This window comes from Buceros rhinoceros, unplaced genomic scaffold, assembly GCF_000710305.1.
Source record: "Buceros rhinoceros silvestris isolate BGI_N320 unplaced genomic scaffold, ASM71030v1 scaffold19407, whole genome shotgun sequence".
In the NCBI taxonomy this organism is placed as follows: Eukaryota; Metazoa; Chordata; class Aves; order Bucerotiformes; family Bucerotidae; genus Buceros; species Buceros rhinoceros.
Genome location: NW_010420652.1, coordinates 10526 through 29671, shown reverse-complemented (window position 1 = coordinate 29671; position 19146 = coordinate 10526). Strand labels below are relative to the sequence as shown.

The window sequence follows — 19146 nt, the reverse complement described above, 5'->3', positions numbered from 1 at the left end:
ATGCTTTTACCTTAAATCTTTGTAAAAAAAATGTAACAGAAAAGACAGAGTCTATTAACAGAGTCATTTATTCATGTAAATGGAACCAGTAAAGATTTATATTTTGGGTTTCCTCGTGGTTTTTTTTTCCTAGTTTGGTTTGGTTTTGGGTTTTTTGTTGCTTTTCTAGTAGCTTTAATGGGGCACTCTTCCAATATGGTACCTGAGTTGTAGTTGAAGTTAGAGTACATCAGTAACGTTGTAGATAGCACATTTAGGAGACCTGGCAGATGGAAGGATGAATAGTCCTTTATCCTCTGCTAGGCTGCGCTGTGGCACAGCGGACAGAAGCTGTAACTGCTTGCTTCTTTGGCTTTCATACAGTGCTTGCACACTCTGCACATCCAGAATTGATACTCCAGGATAGGCTCTCCTGTTGCAACACATACAGGAAGTTTCCCATCTCCACTATTTAAAAAGAAAAAAAAAGTAAATAAAGATGAAAAAATAAAATTAATGTTTTTAAAGTGGCAATAAAGACTTGTTTTGTAGAAATTTGCAAATACTTAATTGTGTGCCTACAGCTAGTGACAGAACTCGTGATGCTCATCTGTAAAATACTGCTGCTCTATTCAGATGTGCACCACTTTTTGATTAGGAGTTAGTAAATCATGTAACATACCTCTGTTAACAGAGCCAAATGTGTAAATCTTCACACACTCCCCAAAACCACACACTCAACAAACCAGGACCAGCAGATCCGAAAGATTAAGAGAAGCAGTGAAGGCCACTTAAAGACCTGCTCTGCTATCACATTTATTCCTCTGACAAGGGAATGAACGTTCCTCTGAACATGAAAGCCACTAGTGAGATTCTGTACAACTGCACGGTAAAATCAAGCAAGACAGGTTAAAATCCGGTGTATTAAAAAGAAAAGTGATCCACAATCAATTTCCCCCACTCACAAGTCCCATGCTGTTAGCAAAAACATGTCAAAGACACCATTGTGGGTACTGCCACTCCAAGGACTTACCCCTTAAGCATGCCTTTTGCATTCTAATTCTTTCACTTGACATACCTTCTCACAACACCCAATGCCCTTTGGATTTAGGCAGTTCACAAAGCACTGGAGACTTCCTGGTTAATAACACTTGTTGACATTTGCATCACACCACAATGGTGACACAAGCACTAACATCATTTTAATGACACCTTATCAAAGGTCCTAAAACTCCTGTGCTCTGTCCATGCATACAACTTCATCTTAATTTGAAGTACCTTTAAGCCCCGTTCCTCTAATAATAGTCAGTGCCTATTTTCCCAAATAAAATAGTGTTATATTACCCTTTCTGCCTTAACACCTGCATCGTTCTTGTCCAATATTTGGTTTAAGCCATAAAACACCCAAATAATTTAGTCACAAAACCTGCTAAAACCCAAAATACAGACAATAGCAGAAAAAAAATGCTAGTAATATTTATAATATAAGTATGAACCCACCTCTCAAGACTGTCATCCAGATAAGATTTTTTGTTATGCTTTGGAGAATGTCTCGTGAAAATTTCTAGAGCAAGGTCTTCATACTGTTGCCTCTGCTCTGGCCTAAGAGTTTCCAAGGATTCTAGTTTAACAAAGGCTTTTGAACAAATATCAAATGCTCTGTTTGCACATGCACAGAGTGCCAGAAGGGAAAAGATTTCAACCGCAGGGATAATGTCTTCATAATCTTGCAGGTGAAGAGCTAAGAAATGAAAAAAAAAAAATCCAAGGAAGTTATTAGATGTCTTCTGAGAAGTGCAAGCATCTGTATGAAATATTTGCTACTAGAAGACAGTATTAATCTTACAAATGGGACACAATTAAACAAAGTCTTTTCATTGACATTACTGGAGCGTATCCAGAGAAGGGCAATGAAGCTGGTGAAGAGTCTAGAGCACAAGTGCTGTGAGGAGCAGCTGAGGGAACTGGGGTTGTTTAGCCTGGAGAACAGGAGACTCAGGGGTGACCTCATCACTCTCTACAACTACCTGAAAGAAGGCTGTAGTGAGGCGGGGGGCGGTCTCTTCTCCCACATAACAAGTAACAGAACAAGAGGAATCAGACACAAGTTGCACCAGAGGAGGTTTAAGCTGGATATCAGGAAAAATTTCTTTACAGAAAGGGTTGGAACAGTCTGCCCAGGACAGTGGTGGAGTCCCCTTCCCTGCAAGTGTTCAAAAGACGTGTAGGTGTGGTGCTGAGGGACATGGTTTAGGGACCCTGGCAGTGCAGGGTGAATGGCTGGACTCGATCTTAAGGGTCTCTTCCAACCAAATGATTCTGTGACTACGAAGCATGTGTGGTTTAACGCTTTTTCAAAATAAATAAAAATAAGGGGATCTCACTGGGAAATTAAAGTGGCCTTTTAAGACACTTTTGGTTTTTTTAACCACATTACAAGTATTTGAAATGGACCTTCATTACTTGGACAAAGTAGAGCTCACTATTTGCTTCTCTAACTCCCACAAACTTTTAATGAAGCTCTACAGTGAGGTCTGATGTCAGTTCGGGGATGCCTTGTAATGTAAATAATTTAAAGAAAGCAACAAAACAGTCAACAGAACATCTACAGCGATTGTCCAGTTTGACCAGGTCCTATGTGGTAAGTTAGATTTGCATTGTCTCCAAGAAAATACTTTGCAGGTATCTGGGCTTCAGCCATATTCAATTCATTATACGGTTTTGTTTTAAATTCCACGGATCTAGCAAGAATAGAGAAGTGTGCCAACTATAAATGAAACAGTGTGCTGTGCAGGTCTGTAAAATTAGGACAGTTTCTTTACAGGGTTAAAAATACAGTCCTACCTGTTTTAAGTGCTGCCTCTACAAAACCTTTATAAAGCTGTCTTTGAGCAAGTGTGAAAAAATGGTAAGCTTCGGCTCCTCGCCAAGGATTGTCTGCAAAGCGATTAGTTGAAGAAAGAACATCTTCTTCTAGCAAACCAGCCAAAGCTGAAGCAGTCTGCAAACAAAGCAGTATCACAAGTAATTTTTATATGAAACAAATACAGCATGAAATGGAGATGTATGAGGAGAAGTTTTCTGTACTTGGTAACTACACCACTATCTGTGTTAACTAGGGAAAATATAAATACATGGACCTAAAGTGAACATTGTTCGGCATTTTATACAGTGCATAGGCAGAACATATGGTGCAGACTTTGAAAGCTAAATATCATGTACATGTGTATGAATGTATTCTGTGCACATCTTCAGACTGGTTCATGTTTGGATTAATACTGCATTTCAACACTAGATCTCTTAAAACTTTGTTTAAACTATTTCATTTGTGCATATGAAAATGAAAGTGTGAGCAGAAAAAAAGAATTTCTTCCATTTGCTTCCGCCACATCTGGAGCTCCCTCCCTGCTAAATTATAGCCAACATAGCTTAATCTAATCACAGATTTCTCTGTGGGATGGATATTGCCTCCTAAATGACAAGAGAGTGAGAGTCTCACAGGAAAAAAAAACAGCTGGAGTTTCTTAGTATAATTTTCATTGTTATAATAAAAACATTAAGAAAAACACATTAAACTTAGGAAGAAAAATATCTATAAATACATACAATTTAAATGTTTTAAGATAATACCATAAACAGTCTTCATGGAAGACTTGCTTTAAGGAAAGCTTTGTTCTTAGCAAGAAAAAACATTATTAAAAACAACATAACAGCCCCACTTGAAGATGATTTTATTTATTCTGACTAGGTAGCACATACCAGAATTCAGAAAAAACAAACAAACAAAAATCCCAAACAAACCAAACTTGACACTTTACCTCTGAACTTTTCCCTTTAACTTTTCCCCTTTGTGCATTTTGGATTTGTTCGTGGCACTGTTCTAGAAGTAAGGCTGATAATACATAAAGCTTTTTAACACGCAAAGGCTTTGTCCTTTTCTTTGCCTCTTCATCTGCAATCTTAAAAGATAAACCCAAGGAATTTAATGTAGATTTAAAAAAAATAAATAGAATTAGAAGAGTTGCTTCATTCTCTTGAACAATTACACGCTTGTACAAATCTAGGAAATCATGCCAAAAAACGACTCTGCATTTGAATGTAATAACTTAAGATTGCAAACAGAACTATAAATGAAAATGTCAAAGTGAAGAATGCACATTATTCTGTATTTATTTAGCTAACAAGTATATCAAGCCAGATTCTTGTGAAGAATAAATCCGTGTAACCATGTATAAGTCTATTGACTTAATATAAAAATGAAAATACTGAAAAATAGCAATTTTTAAACACTGAAGTTTAAGAAATACATAGCTTTCAATAAGGTCTGGTGGTTTTCCCAGAAAAGAATAATGGCTTTTGAAAGTAATTCTGTATTTTTTTTTTTTACTATTAATATTTGCTGTAAAAGTTACATAGCACTCTTACAGACTTTTTAAGCTATGTACAGAAATCTCTGCAGCCAACCCAAATCTAAGCAATATCTTTATCTTAAAAGCACACCACAGCAGTTTCTAATTGAAGGTAACAATTGAAGAAATTCCAAAATTTAACTTCTAGTTAATGACATTGCTGTTTTTAAAAATAAAGAAGATGATAAAATAACATGGACCTTGCACCCAGGCCCATCTACTACACTCCTTTACTAGACAATGCAGGGCAACAGGACCTTTCCTGAGGTGCATTCATCTCATTCTGAAGTGAAAGTCTCAAAATAAATCTGTCCTGAAAGTATCCTCTTCACTGGCTACAGAGGACATCAGGGCAACTATTTCAGATAAAAATACCTGAACTTAGGAGTTGGATTTGTCTTTGCAGTATCTGTGTAAAGACATCTGCTTATTGCCCGGACATTCTTAACACTAAAATAACCCCAAGAAATAGAAGTATTACGGAAATAATAAGAGCTATTCCAAAAGCCCAGTTATTATTACATAAAAAATAAAGCCTGCAATACCTTGAACATAAGCTTAGCAGCTTCAAAGAAATAATTCGCTTTATGATAGAGTTCTATAGCATCAAGGATTTTATTCTTTTCCAGTAAATGACTTGCATATCTGGCTAACAAGGATCCAATCTCTTTCATATTGTGATTTTTAGCCAACTCCACAGCTTTATTCCACTAGAAATGAAAGCAGACAATTATCAACCTCATTTTTTCAATTACATTCTCAGATCAAGCTGGCTATCCATGTATAGTCTGCAACATTTGTGTGCAATACCATTTAGAACCAGGCTACTGTAACATTGAAGTAAAAAGCAAGAGAATACAAACGCTAACATCACTGTCAATAACGTGATACAGCAGACCTGTGAAACAAATGCTGGACCTCTGTCCAAAACCACATACAAAGCAGTTGCTTTTGCTTTGGTAAAAGCTTTGCAAAATCACTTCGTTGCTGCTCATGTGGATTTCAATATTTCCGGTATTACTAAAACCCAGACTCGCTAAAGCATGTCTAAAAGAGGACTTCAGCCCCTACGATTAAAGCACAAACAGTAACACATATCTTCCTATACATCTTGTTTTGTCTGTGAATTTTCTTGATCTTCAACTAGTTTTGCTACTGTGTTTGCCCCAGATCAAAATTTTGGCAGGACTGAGGAATCGGTCCTATATTGTACCAAATAGCCCTTCAGACCCATGAGCTAGGAAATTGTCCTTATAAAGCCAGCACTAGCCAGTCCCCATACAACAAGTTCCTCATAGCCATCCTCAGCTTCTCTCTTACTTGAGTTGACACAAATGTTTGCACAGCTAAGTCATACTGGGGAACAGCTCTAGCTGTAAACAGATCATTTTTCAGATCAGTTCTTTTCCAGCTACATTCTAATGCAGACACAAATACATCTGCATCTGTACAAGGAAGGAGAGGAACATGGAGAGAAGCAGTCAGGAGCTCTCCAGTCTTCCTCCCATTCCATCAGAAGGCAGCACTGCCTGGCTCTACAAAGGCCACAAGAGTCTGTGTGCTGAGCCATGCTTACCGCACACACACACAGAAGTAGTGCTGCTGTAGCTTTGTCCCTTCAGTGGCCTAATTCTAAATAACTGGCTTACTCACTGAAGTATGAATTTTCCAGAAATCATGATGAATCATCAGACACTTAACAAGGACTTGTATTTAACTGGGCATTATGATAAAAATCTCACTGTTAAATTGGTATCAGTAAAGCAGATTATCTGCTGCTGTTTTACCTGGTTGAGATGTACACAGGTATCTACCGCATCCTTTGGTCGATTACATTTCAGAAAGGCTGACACAGCTTGTTCACACATCCCCACTCTTACAAACATGTAAGCTATATCCTGCAAAAAGCATCAGCACCATGTTAAATTAACTTTCAGATTTTTAGTATGTTTATGTTTCAGATTTTTAGTATGTTTTAGTATGTGTAGCAACTGAATTAACTGTATAAGTTAATTCCAAGAATTTGGTGGAAAGGGGTTATTTGCTTCATGGATTCTGTGAAGGCAACACATGGCATTGTAAATCTTGAGAACAGAGTGCTACTTTCACACACTGCTTCTAAATATATATAAAAAAAGCTATTTCAAAATTTTTGTTTCAAATCAAATCACACCATAAGGACTGTGTCCTTACTATTGAGAGTATTTCACAGAAGTTCGCTATTAAAAAGAGGTTAAAAAGAAAGTGCTATGTTTTGCTTTGTTCAAACAACTGAAAATGGCATTAAATGAGCATGTTTTGCATTTTTCAAGCATTTTGGATTCGATCAATCATATCACAGTTTTAAATTAGCTATTGCTTAGTAGGTCGTTTCAGGCTATACCACCTACTTTCCCTCTTTCCAGCAGAAAATTTTCAATCTTCATTTTACATTAGCATTCTCACCAAAGCTACCACGTAAGGAGTTAAACCAGGGATAGCAAACAGGAAGAAGTTGTGGGGAAAAACCCGACAGCAAAATGAAAGCTAAAATAAGTGTCCAGACACAAAGAGTGACTCTTCAGTGGAGCATAGCTATTTCAGAGAGATATTGCACAGTTTGGGGAGGGAAGGAAAGAATCATGTCTCATCCATGTGTCCATAAAGAGTGATGAATAATCAGGTCTTTATGGGGAACCTGGACAATAAGGGAAAGGAAGAATGATGGAGTATGAACACAACAGTAATACTGGAGATCAATACCAAAGTAACACCACTATGTTTAAGTGAGTAGGTCATGTACTACTTCTCTCTTCCTTTCTTAATCCTCTCAAGATGGGAACTTTAAAATAATTGCTTACAGGGAGCAATTTATTATTCTCCGGAAGTGAGTTAGCAAGATTCTCCAGTCCCTGGTAGTCCTCTAGCATGTAGTAACATTCAGCTAAACGTTCCTGGTTTCGGCCCTGTACATAATACTGTACAGCATTCGACCTAATAATGAAAAAAAAAGAATAGAAAATGTGGTGGCTTCTGCTATATCAACACAAGTGAAGCTTCTCATTGTGTAAGCATTTGTAAATTTAGAATTACACTATGTTAAATAGGTAACTTTGCTTTTGTAAAAAGAGCTTTTGTAGCTAGAATTTCGTTGCTTTTCTAAAATGCACTAGAAGCTTTAATTTTCAGAGTTCATTACAATAAAGTAGTAGCGAGATTGATTCTCTGACTAGCATAAGGTTAGGAACTCAAGGAACCTTAAAACTGCATTCCCACACCTGCACAGATCATGGCTGGTAACCGACAACAACTTCCAACTAAACTGTCAGAAAAGAGCTTTACTGTTGTGCCTCCATATTATGAAACACAAGCACTAAGGTCTCCAAGACCATTCTCCAAAGTTGCCTAAAGCATCTAAAAATTAACTTTCAAAATCTAAATCACAATTTTCCAGCTCCTTTGGGACCCAAGTTCTTTGTCATAATATAGTCTGGGTAATTGCAATACATAGTAGAGCCGAGTATCTCTGAGACTGTGTTCTGGATGCTAAACATTTACATGGGCTTAGAAAGCAACAAGAGTTCATGAAAGAAAACTTCTCTGCAAGTTAGTAACTATGAAGACATCATTTCTGGCTCAGAAAGTATCTGACTGCAAAATGCGTTCTGGAGAAATATCATTACGCGTGTGCACTGTTCTTAAAATCCTCCTTGGGTGCCCAGTTTGAGCTGTAGCTGGAGACAGATCCAGGTCAGAGAGAGCTCTGGACCTTTTCAAATATTTGTGGGTTTAAGCATTATAGAAAGCTTGTGGTTAATTTTGAAATTCACTGATGTTTAATAATTCTCTCCTACTTCTAACTGATTTTTTTTTTCTTTAGTACTTCCTATATCCAGCCTAATACAACTCTACATAATTTCTCTTCTCCCTTCCCTCCTTTGAAGCAGACAGAATTCTGGCAAAACTGAGATTTTTATCACCTTCATTCTGTAAATAGTTGATCAGCTGCTCTCTGTTTAAAGGTACATGCAGCAATGGAGCCATAAAGATCTGAGCTAAATCTCATCGTTCCAGAATTAGTGCATGTATTGTATCCTATCTTTCCTGATGTCTGTCCCTCCTCGTAAATTAAGCCTTGTCATCAGTTTTATAATTCCCTTTGTAATTTTCTTCTGACCAGTTCCTCTACAGAACATACCATTTCTGACGGTCTGCAAAATAATCTCCAATAGCATTGTATGCTTGTTCAAGAAGGGCATCATCTGAATCACCTGAGCCAGTTTTCAATAGCTGCAACACTCGAAACCAATCTCCCAGTTTTATCCGTAGTCCAATGGCAAGATCCCTGTAAACACAAAATAGAAGGGAAAAATAAAAGACAATGAAACAGCTAACAAAAAAATCTAGAGAAAAGCATCCAAAAATGTCGTCGTGTTCACAACCTACATCTCAGATATGACACTGATCCTGGATATCTTGTTTACAATTTAAACATCATCTAAAATATCATAGGTATGCACTTCCCTGTTAGCCTTACTCCTGAGTAAGGAGTTAAACGAGCAGCTGGCGAGCAGCTGATGCTTCCTCAGGTTTCCTCTTATGGAGATGAGGGGAAAGGCCAAGGAGCAAGGAAAATTCATAATAAAGGGTAAAGCTGAGCTGTAATAAAAGATATTTCAAAGACTTCTCTTTCAGATTCGAGATGACTTTGGATGAACGAAAAAGGACTCAGAAGTAGTCTTTCCTTTTTATTATTCATGCATACGTATGACCCACCGTGTGTCTGTCTGGCACATTTTTTCCACCATATATAATAATTCTATATTACTTCATATAGAAATAATTCTGCAGATGCATAGAAAATAAATGGGAGAGACCTATACACTTTTTAAAATGCTCTAAACTTTCAAGTGAGTTAAAGAAGGCAATAGCAAGTCAGTGCAGTCAGCTAAATAAAAACATCTATCTAAAAAATTTAAAATCCTATTTCAAAACCAGATTTTTTTCACCTTGATTTATGGTAGGTCCTTATCAAGATTCTTCTAGTGGTTAAGAGAAACATAAGGTCAATACAGAATTCATATATTCTTGTAGCTGGGGAATACAATGTTGAAGAAACCAGTAAAAATAGTGTCTTTGACGTCCGTGATCCTAAAACGGCCAAATTTCTCTTCAGCCATGTGGAAAGGAATAAGCCATATCTAAAAACCTAACTAAAGTGTGACTAAAGTGCTTATGAGGCAGTCCACCTCTCCAAACCATCATACTTCCATCAGCTAATTACTTATATGCAAGAAATTTTTCCATCACCAGGCTCGAATGTGCATCTCTTCCCACCTCTTGCCTTCCCCACTCCTGCCTTAGCGGGAAGAGGAAGGTTTCTCATTCTTACAGTATTAAAGAAGAAATCTTTTTTTTCTCCATCATTCCCTACTTTTTTTCATGGCTCCATTAATCAAAGCTTAAAATTTTCACATGTGCCTAAGGCATTTAGGCTTCTCCATGTTTGACCCCCACCTCACAAGCTACATCGTACAACTGCTACTTCTTATTTCTCATTATCCTTTTTTTGCAAAACAGTGTTGCAGCTAATTACTGAGCATTAATTTATATTTTCCAGTAATATAATAATTTTTGCTTTGTTTCTTTTCATTCCTGAGCAAAAATTCCATTGACTGGTCCCCAATTCCATCCAGAGTCCTTTCTGTCTCTCCAGAGATTACAGTTCATTAAAAACTCTGTGGTTTGGGTATGTAATTGGAAAGAATGTGTACTTGGCTACTAGCTAAGAGCAACAGTATATAAATTAAACATCAGTTAAGATTGTTTGTATTTTTGGAACCCCAGTTGAAATACGGACAAGATACTTGCACAAACACATCTATGAAACACAGCACTACTTAGGGCAGCTGAGGTTGTGTAAACAGTTTGAAACATGCTGATTTATGTACAGAATTGGTTAACTATGGATACAACAAAATTCTCTCCATCTAATCCTTTTCTGTCGTTCAAGAAACTGGTAGAGATTCTTCACTGCTAAACAGCCATTCCTTAAGGGAAGCATTCTTTTTCTCCTGACTTTTTTCCTTTATTTGCTGCTGAGATGACTACATGCAATTACCTTCTGTCCATATCCAGATACATTCTTTCAGCTTCTTCAAATCTGCTAAAATAGGCTGCCACTTCTGCTTGTTTCATTGACTCGCTCTGCAGGTTGCCTAGACGCTTCACAAATTTAATTCCTTGATAATCTTTGCAACGTACGAAAGCTTGTTCAGCAGTCTGCAGATCCAGCTTCTGAAGAGCAGCTTCGGCCAGAAGACGCCTGTGTGAAAAACAAACCTAATAAATGGAAAAGCAGCTATAAAATAAAATTAAATAGGATCCATTTAACTAGTCGTTATTCAAAGAAGACATTCAAGTATTGTATACTAACTGATCTTAATTCAGTTGTATGTTTGTCCCCAGTATGTTCTGTAATCTATCCAGAACTTGCTCAGGGAAAGACGTTCAAATAATTGCTAATATTCTTTTGTTCAGCTCTTCCAATGGACACTGGCTTGGGGGGACGGGTTACAGTTACTGTTGTCCTGTGGGAAATGTACTGCTGGCCTCAATGCAGTTCCATTTGGATATTTCTACGTATGCATTTATCATAACTTTAAGCCTTGACGGCAGCCTCAGTCTGAAGGCCTCAAACATGATAGGCCATGAAGAATAAATTATCTTTCTAATCCATCTGGATGTTCCTTGACCAGTTAGGACAGCAGGGCAGATTGGGAAACCTTGTGCTGCTACTGCCCCATTGGTTAGTCCTGCAAATAGAGAATTTCTACCTTCAAGCCAACCTACAGTCATCAGGTACTTGAAAGACCTCTAGAACTTCCTGCAATTTAGGTAAATTTAGACTAGAAACAAAGTCAGCGCAGTAGGGCACTGACAAAACCACTAATATCATTGCCGTATTCCCTGATCTAAACCATGCCTAGGCAGTATCAACTCAGTATTTCTGAATCAGTTTGAGAAGGTTAGTATCGCTTCAACTCAGGTGCTCACCACTGACATCAATGAAACCAAAAGAAAAACAGTATAGCAAATTTAATCGATCTGTGACATTCATCACCCTGTTTGTTGTGTTCTAGCAGTAAGGGCACTGTCCTGTCAGATCTGGAATATATTTGCTTTATATCCAGCACTTCTAATCCATCTCTTCCGTATAACTAGGTGACATACCATGTTTCCTTACATAATGAGAATTACGTTCATGGCAATTTTAGAGCAAGGTGAGCAGCATTTGACATATATTTTGAGATTTTATGATATAAAACTTTTACTAGACACAGACTTTCAAATCAGATAGTCATATTAAATAAATATATGGTATTAGCAAAAAGCTTAAATGACTTTGAAACTCAAAAAATCTTCAGCTAGTTCAAGACATTAGTAAAAACGAAGACTCGCAAAACTAACACTTCACCCTATGTACTCAAACTGATAAAATTACAGCACTATTTCAGAAACTTTCAACATGTATCTATCAAATCCTGTTTTTCAGGATGTACGTTCTGCAGACGGAAGCACAACTGGATAGGAAGGAATGCCTGTTTGGGACAAACTTGGAAAGCAATCTGTCTTGGCCCGTCTTTCAGCAGTTCTAAATTCCCTTCTGGACTGTCAGAATTAAAGAGAGAACTCTCAACCTCCCTGGATGCAAGCCAAACATCCAATACTGTAAGAAATCAGTTAGTTTCAGAACAGAGCCAGGTTTACTAAAGAAGGGTGCAGACAGAGAAAAAACCTCCAGAGAGTTAAAGAGAACTGGCATCATTTGACAAGTAACTTGTCAATGAAGTTTTAGCTTCTGCTACTGACTTTTCATTAAACTATCTACCGAGACATTTACTCTTCCATCCCTTACGACATGGAATATTAAATAGATTTCCAGAACTCACAGGTTTACTCTCACATGTTTGCTGTGGAGGCTTTTCAAGTTTAGTTTAATAGCTAAGTCCATGTTCAGTTTATTATTTCTGAGAGGCTGCATCATAACACAATTAACGTACCCAAGCCCTTCTCATTTCTGTCCTTTATGGCCTATCCCAAATGATACAAGGTTAGTCAAATGCTCTTATCTTGTTATTGTTCTAGAGTGTTTCCTTTACTGGGTTTTAAGCTCTTTGTCATCAAAGTTCAATATAAACTAACTACCCTCTCAACTTATTACCGATTTTAATTTTATTTTAACCAAATTAAAATTAGCTTACTGCCAGCTTTTTCACTGCCCTTAGATTCACTCCTATAAGCAGGGAGCACTTCTTTTTGAAGCTTATACAGCATCGAAAATGTACCCTAAATCCACCCCTGCAAAACACACAGCATGCCTTCCAGTCTGGGTACTGCAACAGTCATAAAACCATAGAATTCAAATTTAACAACAGTGCACTTTCGGAGATTCAAGAAATAGAAGCCTGGGAAAGCACTGGGCCTGAGTTCTTTAAGGAGGCTGCGGAGCATCTCCTGAAACACGAATTCTCAAGTGCTCAGGAACTTCACTTTCTGGCATTCTGGGAAATTAATGCCACATAGCATGAAACTGCCCAAACACACCAACCGCAAAAGAGGTGGGAGCCAGGCTAGCAGGGGACCACAAGGCTCTCTTTGGGACCTCCTTCAACACTATAATACTCCTTTGGAGCTGATTCAGACCAATGAAGAGACACATTCTCAGAATAGCAGCCCTTCAGACTGACTTTTTTTTTTCCTGAAATAATTCCATTTAAAGTATATACTGCTTTGGCTTGTTTCGATTTGAGATTTTGTACTTCAATACTAGATCTGTCTGTACAGGAAAAGAATATAAAATCCACCAAAAATTAAACCAGAGTTGGCTTATAAAGAGGTGTTACCAAAGTCTGGGATGCGGATTGTCTTCTATGAACTGGGAAGATTCCTCAATGCCAACTTTTTCAATCAATGCTCGACTGTCCCGTAATGACCGAATCTCGAAATTGATGATGTAATCTTTGTTAGGATGTTCAGGATTCTAACATAATGAATGAAGAAACATAGTTTTATTCCACCTTCACTGTCACCCAACAGATATCTACTGTTCAAATTATTAAAACAGATACTAACTTTTCCTACAAAATAAAATTATTTATACTTACCTTTAATATTTCATCCAGAAGAACTGATTTGATCTCTAAATCTTCAAAGTTGCAAATATATCCAGAAGTTTGTATAGGTTCCTTAAAGTTAAATAAGTTACAAAGGAATGAACTTGCATTCTGTCTGATTAAATCCTAACCAAATGTGTTAGCATACATAAAGAGACTTTCTTTTTCTCCAAACTAGGATGTAATTAGGATTTTCCAGCAGGAAACAAATGCTAAAATCATTAACATTATTGACAATTCCATATACACAGACATAATTAAAAATTCTCATGTTTTCTATAATTAAATTATGAGAAAGAGATAAAAAAACACCTGCCAATATTTAAATTAAATGAACTGTGGTTTACAAATATCTTTACTAAAATTGTGTTTATGTTTTCCAAAGTATAGAAAAAATACGCTCCTGAAAATATCTCATGCATTTAAGAAAAACATGACAGCATTTTTATCCTTCCAGGACAATAGCTCATTTTACTTACTTGCTCCTAAACAAAACTCCCACATTAGAGTTGACAAGGTTCTCCGATTTCCAGAAGCAAGTTTATCTATATAAACACTTGCCTAACTGAACGGTAACCACAAGAATAACACTATTCAACACAGAGACATTACAAGCGAATTCGTAAAATGAGTAGTTCACAAATGTTAATATTTACCTCTGGATCCAAGTTTCTGAAAACATACATTCTTGTCTTCTCCATCATTGCAAACAAATCTGGGTTATCTTTGGCCCATTTCATATCCCAGACATCTTTGCGTTCCAGTTTCAGCTGCTCACCTATCACTTGCTCTCCTGTACTGTCTACCACCCGTGTATCCAAGTCAAAGAAGGTCAAAACACCTGAAAGGTCGATGATAGCAATGCGACTACAGAAAAACAAAGGAATAAAAAAATAAGATGACAAAATAATACTCTTCAGGGTTGTAAATATGCAACAGTTCTCTAAACTAGCACACTCAGGCCAAATTTCCCCTCTAATCTAATACCGGTATAACTCCATAGATTCAGTGAGATGCATGTGATTTTCATTTATCTGCACAGCAGACAAAGACCAGAGACACAGAAAGAAGTTTTTCTTCTGCTTATACAGGATCTGGCCCTGCAAAAGGTCTGAAATTTGCCCATTTTTCAACCAGCATTTTGAAGATCCTTAGTACTTCACATATGAAAGTTGAGTAGATTGCACGTCCTGCCCCTCACCAAAGTTTTCTTGACAGAGCCTAAATTAACAACTGAACAGAATTGTTTTTCATTATTTACTAGAAGGCAATGAAACAGATTCTTAAATTAAAAAAATTTCCAGTTACATAGGTCTTCAGTGAATCACAGTAGCCTGTATTTACTACAATGCCAATTTAAAAGCACTTACAAATATTGAAAGGTATTTAGACACCCTTAATCCCTATTAAAATTTCAGAAGCAATCTAGAAAGTTAACTTCAAAATGCCTATGGATCTGAGCATTTTTCACTAGCACAAAGTCATTTAGGATGGAAGCAGCTTAGATTCAAAACAAAACTTTGATTCACAACAAAATGACTGTGGCTCTGACTAGATCACATTGCCTTTAAGTGAAGCAATCTGGTTTTGGTCTATACCTAAAAAGGTTAGGGACCTACACACACATTATGGATTGTGTTTGAAATTATAATGTTATTTTGAAGTTACTAAAATTGTCTTACAAGTCCTCATTAGTCAGTATATTTTTGCCTTTTCTGCCAAGAGTCTTGTGCTCTCTCTTGCAAAACAGTAGCTGTTAAGTAGAAAGCAACTGCAGTATTGGCACAGCTGAAACTTTGGAAAACCAATCTTGCTAGCTGCACTGACACCAGCTACAGCTGGTAACAACGGAAAATTAACATGGGATGAACAAAGCTTCCAGGAATTAGAGGGACATAGAAATAAAAAGAAGGCTTAACAGGTATAAAATTCCAGGTTATAACATAATTTCATCAATTCATGTCATGATCACTGGAAGCTTTTGTTTGGTTCATCTACTAAAACAAAGATATTTTCACGTATGTGTTTCCTTAACATTCCCACACACCCCGTAAAGAGTTTAAAACATAAGAGAGTTTTACTAATACAGTCTCACAGAGCAATCTGATGACTGGCCAGATGTAATTAATTAGTAGTAAATAGATGGTTAAGCAACCTTTAATAATAACTAAAATTAATAAAAAATTTATATTAAAGTTAGTACATAATTATTACAGAATCATAGAAACAGCGTTTTCACAAATTGTAGTGGTTTATTTTAAAATTGGACCTGCATTAGAAGCAGATCTGTAACTTACCTGGAGTTGCAGTTCAAAGACAGCTGATACGCACGACAGTTGAGGATATACTTCTGTACTATACCAACACTAGGAAGACTGTATCTCTGAATAGTGCCGGATTCTCTGCCCTAGAGAATTTTTCAATCAATAAAGCCTTTCAAAAGGTTGTATTTATATGCTGTCCTAGACAAGAGTTTTTGGGTAAGTGAAAGTGCAGAAATGGAAAGAGGCAATATCATCACCCAAAAAATTCTGCATTCTGCTATTTAAACAATGTACTATAAGATACTACAATCCATGGATCTGCTTAAATCAGGGAAGTGAAAACGAGCACATACAGCTCACAGAACAATTTTGGGACCCCAGCAATTCCACATGAAATTTCAGACATGGTCTACATAACAAAAAATGACAACAATAAAAAGATCCCTGTCCCACACTGGTAAATCCACTCAAACAGTGCCATACGACAGGACCAGCACTGGTCTGAAGGCAGTACATCTGTGTTCAGGCAGTGCTGTCTGCATGTTAACAAGTCTCACCAATAACTTCAAGACCTGAGCTAGCTTTAAAAGTAAATACTGTAAAATACTCCAGTTATTCAAATGCTTGAATAACAGTAAATAAATCTACGTACCAAAGTGGTTTATCTTTATTTGGTAAACTGAATGACACAGCCATGCCCTGTGTCAAGACACTATCACACCAACAGTCTAACATGAGTTTGACATCCCTGGACTGAAATGAGCACTGTCACTATTTTCTCATGGTGTTTCTGCAGACTGAACAAAATATCCAGCTTCTTTTGCCTTCTGTTTAACCCTTATGCTGGAAATGAGTCGATACTGAATTTTGAAGGTAGTGCAAACTTTATTCTTTTGAATCGCCTTTCATCTTTGACTTTTCACATCTGTATATCCTATAAACTTAAAAGCAGATTTATTCAGAAGTGTTATGAAATATAACCACCGTAGTATCCATTCAGCTTCAGCACTTCTATCCAGATCCAATCTCTAAGGCATTTCCTCTCATTCCTTTCCTGTTAACCAAAGTCACTGATGAATTATTCTTTTAATTTCATTTTCAGACTCTTATTCTTCACACACAGAATCCCATAGTCATCTACTAACCACCACACTTTTTTCAGTCATGTTTTTTCCCCCATGACACACTGAATGTCCTAGCCTTGGACAAGATTGTAAATTTGATAGAAACACTGAAAAAGAAAGAAATCCCTGGAGTAGGAACATAGGAAAACATCAAGATCTTTCTTGGGAAGGTGGACAGAATGCAGAGAGTGTTCTTTTTCTATCTTTGTTCTGCTTGATTAGTTTGCTTTAAAGCCCACCCCTATGTCTGTTCATATAATGAGACCACTCCTTACAGATGGGAAAAAAGACACAGCAGCTGTTTGCCATGATACAATACCTCATACATAATACATATGTATAATCCATAAATGTGTATAGCATACTACGTACATGTGACATTATCTATCACCATACATTATACTATTAATATGGAAATAGACAAACTTTGTAAATCTTTGTGCATTTACATATAGCTCAGAAGAGACTTCCCAGAACTCAGATTACAGAATTAAATCCTTACCTGGACTTAATCAAACCCTACACATAAGTATTAACTCAGTAACTAGTCTGTACTGAAATTGTGAGCACTTAGTAAATTAGCCTTCCTGGAGAAGGAGTCCAGGTTAAAGAAAGAACCTATTAAAGTTATCTTTGAGCATATCTAGAAAGAGATTCCATCTGTATAAACTACTAAATTCAGAAATGCTCTGAAATTATGACTGCTTATGAACGCACTGCAGAAGAATCTCCTGCCTACAAGCTCAAGAGGCAATTAGGAGTTATTTTAATCATGTAACTTACCACAAGCAGTATCTTATCAGATGCCGTTATTGCACAAATTGGATCTCTTGTTTCCTGAAAGTGTGCAAGCAATATCAGTATCAGTTTTAATGCAACAGTATGAATCCACTGCTAAAGAAAGACATTTTATTTAAATACACAAGAATGTTGCTAAGTATCCACATGAAAACCAGCTATCAAGCCTTGCCAGTATACAGGATATCTCTGCTTATGATATTAGTAGCCTTCGATATGGGAATTGTGACACTAATAAACGTTAACAGCTTCCGTTCTTCTCCTGCCCCTCCTCCAGAAAAATAGGAAACCCAAATGTAACAGAAAACACAAGAAGGCAACTCTCCCTGACTCACGAGGTCTGTCTGTAACAAGTGCACACGCACACATACCCACCAAATGAAAAAGGCTGAAAACACTAGAAAAGATTACAATGGTTAATCAGTTTCAACAAGCTTATATTTTATTGAAGTCAGGGGAGCTGCTTCTCACCAACAGGTGAGACACGACAGCAGGTGTCTACACTCTGCACCCCAGAATAAACTTTTTATGTGTTCCCTGCTATTTGGTGTGTGTTTGCAGTAATACATAGTGACACAGTAACTACGAGTAACAAACTCATTGTAACAAACGAGAGGGAATTAAAATAACACTCATGTACAAAAGGTAGAAGTAAAAGAACATTTGGGTATGACCACTTCTACTCATGAAAATCTATGAAAATAAATAAAGCAATACCAACTAATTTATTTCAAGCTACCAGTGGCACTAGTGTGATAAACTAGTTAAAAACGTCACTCACTTCCATAGCTCTGCTGTAATCAAGGTGTCCATGTTCAGATCCTGAAGGGGTGTCATCAATATGATAAATCCTGTAGAAAGGAAAGTTACAAGAAAAAGTGAGTCCAAAGAAAGGATCATTTTTGATTGCATATAGGTATCTTCAATCCTTGGAGAAGAAATGATTGCAGCTGGAAAAGAGAATAAAAGCTATGCCAGTTCTTACATTCCAGAAGTGTCCCCTTTGATAACCCTGATTTGCACTGATATAGGTATATTGTACTTGCTTTCACTGTCACAACCCCAATGGTCTAATCCCATGCAATCTATAAACTCTCATTCTGCAACAAGAAGCTCCTGCAAACCATCAACCACCCCAACTGTCTCTTTTCAAACATGGACTTCCATATTCCCTCATGCTCTTCTCCATGCTTAGAAAGAGCTTCACCTTCAAATCCACAAAACTTCTGTATTACTGCATGCAATACTTCATCCAAACTTTTCTTTTGCCTTAAAGTCTCATTAGGAAAGAATTTAGAATGCTGAAATTCTATTTTATGCTGAATTACCACGATTTATTTTTTCAGTGTTTCTATCAAATTTATGGTCTTGTCCAAGGCTAGGACATTCAGGCACTAGAACAATGTAAGTTACTACA

General features: G+C 37.0%; 1 protein-coding gene across 1 annotated transcript in view; it reads right to left on the bottom strand.

Moving 5' to 3' along the window:
• Nucleotides 1-259: 259 nt before the first annotated feature.
• The window catches only part of WDR35 (WD repeat domain 35), a gene marked incomplete at its 5' end in the record, with an annotated part of 29057 nt that continues 10170 nt past the window's right edge, over nt 260-19146 (bottom strand). The window contains 15 exons of the mRNA XM_010139384.1: nt 260-447; nt 1480-1720; nt 2824-2980; nt 3798-3938; nt 4934-5098; nt 6176-6286; nt 7229-7361; nt 8566-8712; nt 10489-10692; nt 13274-13410; nt 13535-13615; nt 14200-14410; nt 15841-15950; nt 17715-17768; nt 18511-18580. Of these exons, the coding sequence (XP_010137686.1) occupies nt 300-447; nt 1480-1720; nt 2824-2980; nt 3798-3938; nt 4934-5098; nt 6176-6286; nt 7229-7361; nt 8566-8712; nt 10489-10692; nt 13274-13410; nt 13535-13615; nt 14200-14410; nt 15841-15950; nt 17715-17768; nt 18511-18580 (2110 nt within the window). The remainder of the gene's footprint in view (nt 448-1479; nt 1721-2823; nt 2981-3797; nt 3939-4933; nt 5099-6175; nt 6287-7228; nt 7362-8565; nt 8713-10488; nt 10693-13273; nt 13411-13534; nt 13616-14199; nt 14411-15840; nt 15951-17714; nt 17769-18510; nt 18581-19146) is intronic.